The 9,223-nt window shown below is 58.9% G+C and overlaps 1 protein-coding gene across 1 annotated transcript; it reads right to left on the bottom strand.

Annotated features, from left to right (window-relative positions):
• Positions 1 to 1,080: 1,080 nt before the first annotated feature.
• Positions 1,081 to 5,582, bottom strand: SAPCD2 (suppressor APC domain containing 2). Its single transcript, XM_011957396.1, has 6 exons — positions 5,549 to 5,582; positions 5,252 to 5,364; positions 4,510 to 4,656; positions 4,063 to 4,170; positions 3,848 to 3,964; positions 1,081 to 3,734 (listed from the first exon to the last, which is right to left on the bottom strand). Exons 1-6 carry the CDS (start codon positions 5,580 to 5,582, stop codon positions 3,606 to 3,608), a joined length of 648 nt encoding a protein of 215 aa, XP_011812786.1. The 3' UTR covers positions 1,081 to 3,605.
• Between the last annotated feature and the right edge of the window lie 3,641 nt (positions 5,583 to 9,223).

Raw genomic sequence — 9,223 nt, 5'->3', positions numbered from 1 at the left:
TTTTATTCCTTATATCATTTATTTGTGCCTTATCTCTTTTTTCTTGATTAGCCAGATGTTTTGTGTACTTTTTCTCAAGCAAGTTTCTTCATGTATGTTTCCTATTTTACTATTTTTTTCATGAAAGAGGAACTCCTATTTATTTTTTATTTTTTTCACATGTGTTTTTTTGAGACAAGTTCTCACCCTGCCACCCAGGCAGGAGTGCAGTGGTGTAATCTTGGCCTCACAGCAACCTCGACCTCCCAGGCTCAAGCCATCCTCCCACCTCTACCTCCTGAGGAACTGGGACTACAGGCATGCGCCACTACACCAGCTAATTTTAAAATTTGACACATAAGTTGTTTAGACGTGTGTGCTTTAATATCCAAAAGTCTGGACTTTCTCGGATTCTCTCTTTTCTTTCTTTTATTTATTTTGAGACAGGGTCTTGCTCTGTCATTCAGGCTGGAGTGCAGGGGCATAATCATAGCTCATTGTAACCTCAAACTCCTGGGCTCAAGTGATCCTCCCACCTCAGCAGCCCCAGTAACTGGGAACACAGGCGTGAGCCGCCACACCTGGCTAATTTTTGCATTTTTGGTAGAGTCAGGGTTTTGCCGTGTTGCCCAGGCTGACCTCAATCTCCTGGGCTGAAGCCGTCCTCCCACCTCTGCCTCACAAAAGGCTGGTATTACTGGCGGGAGCCACTGCACCTGACCGATAAACGTTTATTTTATTAATATTATTTTTTGAGACAGAGTCTCACTCTGTAGCCCAGGCTGGAGTGCAGTGGTGCCATCTCGGCTCACTGCAACCTCCGCCTCCCGGGTTCAAGCAATTCTCCTGCCTCAGCCTCCCAAGTAGCTGGGATTACAGGCGCCCAACACCATGCCTGGCTAATTTTTGTATTTTTAGTAGAGATGGGGTTTCACCATGTTGGCCAGGCTGGTCTCAAACTCCTGACCTTAGGTGATCTACCCACCTTGGCCTCCCAAAGTGCTGGGACCACAGGCGCAATTCACTGGGCCTGGCCTAGTCTTCTTTGTAGCATTAAGAGATTATGCTTTTTATGGAGTAAGAAACTATAAATACCACTCCTTGTTCATATTTCCAGAAATCTCTTTTATTTCTTTAGATATATAAACACTGTTACTTTATATTCTCTCTGATAATTCCAGGATCTGGGTCTACAGAGTCTATCTGTTGCTTCTGCTGGGTCTCATAGTGTGTTGTTTCCTGTGGTGTTTATGAATTTTTAAAACCGTAGATCTCATTTTCTTTTTTATTTTCTTTTTCTTTTTTCATAGAGATGGGGTCTCTCACTGCGTTGCCCAGGCTGGTCTCGAACTCCTGGCCTCAAGTGCTGGCATTCCAGGTGTGAGCCACCACGCCCGGCTGAGATGTTCCTTTTCCTTGGAACTTGATCAACACAAAGTCCTGAGGCCTGGTGTGGTGGTGTTCCTCTGGGGCAGATTCTCAAATGGGGACACTTCTACCCCCAAGGACACATTTAGACGTCCGGAGACATTTCCGGGTGTCATAACGGTGTGCACGCACATGTATGTACCTGCACACCTTACTGGCACCTCGTGGATAGAGCCCAGGGACGCTGCTCACATCCTGCAAGGAGACTGACCCGCTCTGTGTCCTTAGGGCGGGCTCCTGCAGGGTCTGCATGTTCCTCTGCCAGCCACCTAGACCCTGCCAGTCGGGGCTACTTTAAATTCTCCCCTCGTGGTCTCCAGGGCCACACACTAGCCTGATTTTAAGCTGTAAACTTGGAGGACCTATTTTTTTTCACCTTGCATGGAACACCAAGGCTGAGAGGCAGTTTTTCTGGAGGTGCCAGCCTGTCTCACATTTCCGCTTTAGCTGCGGGGTCCAGCTCTGTGGGCGGTCTCCTGATGAAGTCACCCCGGGACGGACACTGTTCTGTCTCCTGCTTCCAGCCCTCTAAAGATGCCAGGATCCCCCAGGGCATGGCAGGCACCCTCAAAGGCACATGTGGGGAGGCCCTGGTGGGCAGACCCCAGCCTGCTGACGGGGGAGCTTCTCCCCGGCTGCCACTGGCCCACCCACTGCGCTGCAGTCCACGTGGTGCTGGGGCTGTGGGGCATAGGCCCTCAGGATCCGCTCCCTTTCCTGCCCAGGAGATCCAGGCCTGGCATCCTTATGTCTCCTGGAAAGCCCACTCCCATCCTCAGGGTAGGAGGGCAGCTGCACGCTGGGCTGGCTTGGGCCTGTCCTGGGACACCCCTGCAGGCCAGGTGCAGCCGGGGATGTGGCTCAGTGGGGTTGCTGTGGGCAGGTTAGCATGGAGCTGGGTTCCGGAAGGGAGTTGCCCCGCTGCCTGCCAGGACCCCTCCTCTGAGACAGGTGCCTTGTGGGACTGTGTACCAAAGTGCCCTGGACATGAGGGGTCCCTGTGCCCCACACACTGACCCCACATCGGGTTCCTGCACCCCACACACTGCCCCCCCATCAGGTTCCTGCACCCCACACACACTGCCTCCCCATCGGGGCCCTGGGCTGCAGAACCATCCATGATGCCGTGCCCCTGGTTCTGGTAGCACTGGGGCCCTCCAGGCTGGGCTGAGCAGGGGCCCCCCACCAGTGTGTACCCCAGCACCAGCGGGAGTGGGCCTGGGCAGGGGGACAGGAATGACACGCAAGGGGACCTGTGCCAGCCTCCTCCTGTACCCTGGGGGTTCTCGTTTTCCTTGGCTGAGGGAAGTGGCCTCTCCCAGCTGAAATCTGGGGTCAGGCTGGGCATAAGAGGAAAGGGGGGTGAGCAGAACCCCAGACCTTGAGAATCCTGAGTCCAGGGGGAACAGGCTTTGCCTATGAGGTGCCTGGGAGCTGTCTGGGGGCCCTCCTGGGGAGCCAGGCTCACAGGTTGTTGTGTGGGACTCAATGTGGGGCAGTGTCTGGCCAGGATGAGGAAGGCCATCACCCCAGGGTCTGCGGGAGGCACATGCAGGCCAAACGCTCGCCCCCTGGCGCCCTGATCCGCTGCAGCCAGTGCCAGAGTCCCTCAGCCTTGGCCAAGACCTGAAGTCCGACTGTTATCCCTGGGGCTTCCCTGCCAGGTGGGCACCCCCCGCTTACAGGCCATCCCCACCCCCTCCATCTGCTTCCGTCCGAGCTACAGCCACCTTGTCCTGGTGCCCTGGTTGAGGGGGGAAGCTGCCCTTGGACCCGTGTCGGAGCCGCCCCGCGCCCTCTGCTGGCCGTTGTCGGAAGTGCAGCCTGGCGAGAGCAGTGCCTTTCCCTGGAGATGGGACCCAGGGCAGCACCGCTGGAAACGGGGGGGCGGTAACTCGCGGAGGGGTCCCCCACTGTCCACTGACAACGGCAGTAGTAGCTGCGGACTATGCGGACTCAAGAGAGTCCCAGCCCATGTCAGCACCAGGAGCCAAAACGGGGTCAAGGGCTTGGTGCAGGGGCCAGTCGGAGGCAGGCCTGGGGATCCCATCTGGCAAGGAGGGCAGGAAGGCGTCTACTCCGGGACTGTGCCTGGGCCTGCCGGGGGTCTCCAGCCAGAGAGGTGGGTGCGATGGGACGCACACCCTCGAAGGGCTGAGTGCCAGGCCGGCCCTGGGGGCCCGCGCTGCCCACACGGACTAAATGAAGGTGGAATCCAGAGTCCCCCCGTCCTGTTGGCTCAGGGCGCGGGCCTCAAACAGCTGCTTAATGAGCGCTGACTTCTCTTGCTCCAGCTGCGTGATGCGCTCACTCTTCTCGGTCACCTCCTGGGCAGGTGCGCAGTTGGTCAAGGCCTGCGGATCCCCACCCCCGCACCCCTTCCGGCTGCCTTACCCGGATGAGAAGTCACCCACCCACACCCATCCCGCGCCTGCCCTACCTGAGTGAGGAGTCGGTTCTGCTCCTTCAGCATGAGGATGGTCTGCTGCTGCCAGCCCAGGGGTGAAGTGGACGTCAGGGCAGGGCAGGTGGGCCCGGAGGAGGACGGGGGCAGGGCCTGCGGGAGGGCAGGATTAGGCAGGCCTGGACGAGGGCCCGGAAGCACTAAACTGGCCTGGGCCCCAGCGTGGGCGTGGGGGTTTGGGGTACACTCACCCGACTGGCACAGGCTGCAGCCAGCAGCTCCCCCAGGCACCGGGCCACCTCCTCTACCTTGGGCAGTAGCCGCCCCAGTGGGCGGGGGCTCCCTGCAGCCCCACAGTCCTGGGAAGAAAGCAGAGGACGAGTGGTCAGAGAAGAGGGCCAGCCAGGGCCAGCATGGTGCCTTGACAGGGGTTCCCATAGGTGGCTCTTCTGCCTCCTGATGCTGCAGAGAGCCCAGAGGGATCCCAGGGGCATTGCTGACGTGGGATGGGAGGTCTGCCCAAGGCGCCTTAGGCCCTAGGAGTGGGGCAGCCACGGGGGGAAAAGGGATGTCCCAGCACCCTGGGTGCAATCAACAGCCAGTGTCCGGGAATAGGGGCAGCTATAATGCCCAGGGGTGCCTGGGGTTAGCTGGGGTCTCCAAGTGTGGGGACCTGGGGACAGGGCGGTGGCACTCACGGCGCTGGCTCTGCTCTGGCCCAGGCGGCGCTGGCGCTCCTGCACTCGTTGCAGCTGCTGCTGGTACCAGTCACGGCCCCGCGCCATCATCTCCAAACCCTGCAGCAGGACCTCCTTCTCCTGCTCCAGCTCCTTCATCTGCTTCAGCTGCAACACGTGCATGTACATGGAATGCCTGGCCCCAGTGAGCACGCACACGTCCATGCATGCATGAGCTTGCCTGTGGGTGGGCACCAGAGTCACAGGCACAAATGCAGCAGCACATGTACACGTTTGCAAATGCAGGCATGGACGCACGCTTCTGAGGACACCTGCGTGTGTGAGCCCCGTAGGCCCGTTTGGAGCAGGAACCCCGTGCCTCCTGCTGAGGGGTCTTGGCCTTTCTTAGCCCCTCCACTCAGGCTTCCCTGGGGGAGGGGTGACTGACCCTTCAGCTGAGCCCACCCTCCCGAGGTCCACCTGTGGTGAACACACAGCTGGGGAGCCAGACTGGCTTGCAGCAGTGACCTCATGAGGCAGGCTGGGCAGCCACCATAGCTGCCCTAAATGACCTCTTGACCTCCCTCTGCCTGACCCTGGGCCGTCCCTCCAGGGGATTCAAGCCCACGTGGGGAGAGAGATGTGCAGAGCTGACTGTACTTCCACAATGGACTCCCCCAGGCTCAAGGCCCTCCTGCTCCCATCCCAGCCTCCAGCCTCCAGACAAGATGGAGAGCCCCACAGAGCCCCAGCCCCTGCTCACCAGGCCGCAGTCCATGCCGCTGGTGATAGTGTGCCTCCGACGTTCCCCTCGGGCACGGGGGGCCCGCCGGGCATCCCCTGAGTCCACCTCCAGGGCCCTGCAGGCCACTGCACCTATTGTGGAGAGGCATGGGCCTGGCTCACCTCCAGACCGGCCTGGCCAGGCTCTGCTGAGGTGCAGCAGCCTCCACATCTCAGCCCACCCTTGAGGTCTCGGGCACCAGCCTGGCATGGCCCATGTGTAGCCTCTGTGCCAGGCTGGAGTTTGGTCCCTCTCCCCTGCCTCAGCTCCTCACACTGGCTTGGGGAGGGTTGTGCCACCAAGCCCGCATGTTTGCTCATACACCCTGCCCCATCGCTCCGTGAGCTCCCTGGGGCCAGGAGCCTCTTCCAGCTCTTTTCTGCACTCCCAGTGCCCAGAACATTGCAGGCACAGCCTGGGTCTCCAAGGCGGCTGGGTAAGGGAGGAGTGGGCGGGGGGTTCTGGTCCTGACTACGCCTCTCCCGTCTGCACAGGGCCCTGCAAGGCAGCAGGAGATGTGGATGCGAATGATGGAAACCTAACTTTTCTCAGGATGGTGATTCTGATAGAAAGTTAGTCCTGCACGGCCGGGCACAGTGGCTCATGCCTGTAATCCCAGCACTTTTGGGGACCAAGGTGGGTGGATCACTTGAGCTCAGGAGTTTGAGACCAGCCTGGGCAACATGGCAAAACCCCATTTATTCCTTTTTTTTTTTTTTTTTTTTTTTTTGAGATGTTGTTTTGCTCATTGCCCAGGCTAGAGTGCAATGGCGCAATGTTGGCTCACTGCAACCTCCACCTCCCAGGTTCAAGTGATTCTCCTGTCTCAGCCTCCCCAGTAGCTGGGATTACAGACACCCGCTACCATGCCCAGCTACTTTTTGCATTTTTTATTAGAAATGGAGTTTCACCATGTTGGCCAGGGTGGTCCTGCACTCCTGACCTTAAGTAATCCACCCACCTCAGCCTCCCAAAGTGCTGGAATTACAGGCGTGAGTCAGCGCCCAGCCGGCAAAACCCTATTTCTATTAGAAACATAGAAATTAGCCGGGTGCACTGGCACGCACCTGTGGTCCCAGCTACTTGGGAGGCTGAGGCAGTAGGATTGGTTGAGCCTGGGTGGCAGAGGTTCCGCTGAGCCGAGATTGTGCCACTGCACTCCAGGCTGGGCGACACAGCAAAACCTTGTCTCAAAAAAAAAAAAAAAAAAAAAAGTCCCTTGCTGGGCATGGTGGCTCATGCCTGTAATCCCAGCACTTTGGGAAGCTGAGGGCGGGGGGGATCAGTTGAGGTAAGGAGTTCAAGACCAGCCTGGTCAACATGGTGAAACCCCGTCTCTACTAAAAATACAAAACTTAGCCCAGTGTGGTGACGGGCACCTGTAATCCCACTACTGGGGGGCTGAGGAGAATCGCTTGGACCTGGGAAGTGGAGGTTGTTATGAGCTGAAATCGCACCACTGCACACTAGCCTGAGCAATAAGAGCAAAACTCAGTCTAAAAAAAAAGAAAGAAAAGAAAAAATCAGTGGCTGGGCACGGTGGCTCACGCCTGTAATCCCAGCACTTTGGGAGGCCAAGGGGGGCGGATCATGAGGTCGGGAGTTTGAGAACAGCCTGGCCAATATGGTAAAACCCCATCTCTACTAAAAATACAAAAATTAGCCGGGAATGGTGGCGTGTACCTGTAATCCCAGCTACTCAGGAGGCTGAAGCAGGAGTATCGCTTGAACCCAGGAGGTGGAGGTTGCAGTGATCCAAGATTCATGCCACTGCACTCCAGCCTGGGTGACAGAGCAAGACTCCATCTCAAAACGCAAAACAAAAGAAAAGTTAGTCCCGCGTGTGTGTGATATGCCAGGCCATGCACCCAGCTGACAAGTCAGACACCTCCTGGTGCTTGAAGACACCTGCTGTGAAGTTTGCCTGAGGGCTCCCCCTGGGGGCAGCCAAGAGTATCACATTGGTGCCACCCTGGCCCAGCTTCCTGGTGAGGGAGTATGTGTACCTCCCCAGTCTACAGGAGAAGTGGCTGCAGGTGTGGAGGAGGGCATCCTCCTTCAGCCTCTAGCTGTAGCCCCAGCACCAGGCATATCCTTAGAGGCCATGCACCTGGCACCTGGCCACAGGAGTTGGGGGGGTGATGCAAGAATTGGGCCCAGGTAGGCACGGCAGAGAGCCTGGCTCCACGCAGCCCTGAGTTCGTGCTCCCGCCTGTGGTGCTGAGTGGCTGGCAGCTTTGGGGCAAGACAGTGGGAGGGCACGCAGCCCTTCAGGAGGTGGGAGCAGAGAGGGTACAGACAGAGGGAGGCCGTGGAGGAAGCCCCAAGACACTGGGGCCCGGTCTGTACAGTCGAGTCCATAGAGCAGCTCCCGGGTCCCCAGATGACAGCATGCTAGGTGTTGAGCTAGATGGGGCTGTGCCCGTCCAGGGCCCTGGGCCAGCAGGCCGCACCTCCAGGGCCAGAGCCAGCCTGGAGCAAACACGCAGTCCCAGGTGGGAACAAGGAAAGAGGCCCCGAACTTCTGGGCTGGGGGCTTGGAAGGCTGTGTGTGTTGGGAGGCGTTCTGGGAGTTGGGGTGACCTCAGAACTCCAGATTTGGCACCCCAAAAGTGAGCTGTGTCAATCAATCAGCCATGCCACTTGTCCTCCATTTGCCTGTGAGAGGGTGACAGCTAGAGCCCTAGCCACGTGGCCTTCAGGGAGGTGTGGTACGTGAGCCAGTGCCACATGGGACATCAGAGCAGAGCAGGGGTGGACCACAGACTTAGGCCTCCAAACCCCAGGCCCGGCCACTGCGTGCAATCCCATGGCTGATTTCAAACTGCATGGCCACATAGATGACGCTGACCCTGCATTTGGAGCCAGCTACCCTCCGAAGCCTCCCTCACCGTAGGACTGAGAGTCCTGGAGCCTGGTGCAGTTGCTGGATCAGATCACCAGGGAGGCCAGGACCACCGTGGCTCCAAACACCAGTTGTAGGGCTGGAGAATATGGCTGAGGTGGGGGAGCAGTACAGGGAGGGTGGCAGAGCAGCAGGCAGCATGGGGACTGGCAGGAGCCGCTGGTGGGCAGGCCTGCCCCTGGCAGAACAGGTGCACAGGCTGAACGGGCTGTGGGGCCTGGGGCTCCTCTGGGAGCTTGGCCCCCACCCCCAGCCATAATGCAGGTCCTGTTCCCAAGGCAGGCACTGGGTTGGGGGAGACAGGGGACCATTCAGCAATCTCCCGTCACTGCCAACTGGACCGGAAGCAGGAGAGGAGTCTGCCAGCCATCCCCAGGGACTGTGGCCTATGTCCCTCCATGGCATCTGCCATAGTACAGCCCCACTGGGGTGCAGGAGACCCACCCACGCCCCTGCCCATCCTGGCAACAGGGCCAGGTCCTCTTGGGGCACCAGCAGCAGCCCCCGCCTGCCTGGGCCTTAGTGGGGTGAGTGGGACCAGCCCCCCTGGCTGAGCTGTCACACTGAGAAGGGGGACCCTTTGAGAAGGAAGCACCTCTGCCTGAACAGCCACAGACAGGAGGCTGAGGGCCCAGGTGTCCCCAGGTGCGGAAAGGGTATTGGAGATGGAGAGTCCAAGCTCAGGCTTGGTACAGGTTGGGCTCCTGGTGGGTTTTCTGAGTCACCTGCCACCCCCGGGCCCTGGTGGCCTTACGCTGTGGCAGGAGAGGGTCTGGCTTGCCTCCCTAAGACCCTGGGCTCACCACGACAGGCATGAAGCCCCTTTCCCTCCAGGCCCGCGGAGGCGCCCTCCAGGATCCGGAGTCCACGAAGAACCGCTCCCCAGCCCCGTCCCTCGTGGGAGATGCACGGGCAGCAGGTTTCCTTCCCCTGGAGGAGGTGTTCAGCCAGGGGAAGGAGCAGAGGAGAGCAAGAGGCAGAGGGAGCTGGTCACCAGAAATCGTGAGACTCAGATTTCTGGCCCGGGCCCGGGAGAGCTACGAGGG

The sequence above is a fragment of the Colobus angolensis genome, unplaced genomic scaffold (genome assembly GCF_000951035.1).
Source record: "Colobus angolensis palliatus isolate OR3802 unplaced genomic scaffold, Cang.pa_1.0 Scaffold44, whole genome shotgun sequence".
In the NCBI taxonomy this organism is placed as follows: Eukaryota; Metazoa; Chordata; class Mammalia; order Primates; family Cercopithecidae; genus Colobus; species Colobus angolensis.
Note: the sequence above shows the minus strand (reverse complement) of the source record. Positions and strands in the feature narration are given on the sequence as shown.

Bases quoted from the DNA above. Each gene is read 5' to 3' on its own strand.
- SAPCD2 (XM_011957396.1), bottom strand. From the start codon at position 5,582: ATGCGGGCTTGGTGGCACAACCCTCCCCAAGCCA. The intron at 4,171-4,509 runs GTGAGTGCCACC...CTTTCTTCCCAG, and splicing joins GCCAGAGCAGAGCCAGCGCC to GACTGTGGGGCTGCAGGGAG. The intron at 3,965-4,062 runs GTGAGTGTACCC...GCCCTCCCGCAG, and splicing joins CTGCAGCCTGTGCCAGTCGG to GCCCTGCCCCCGTCCTCCTC.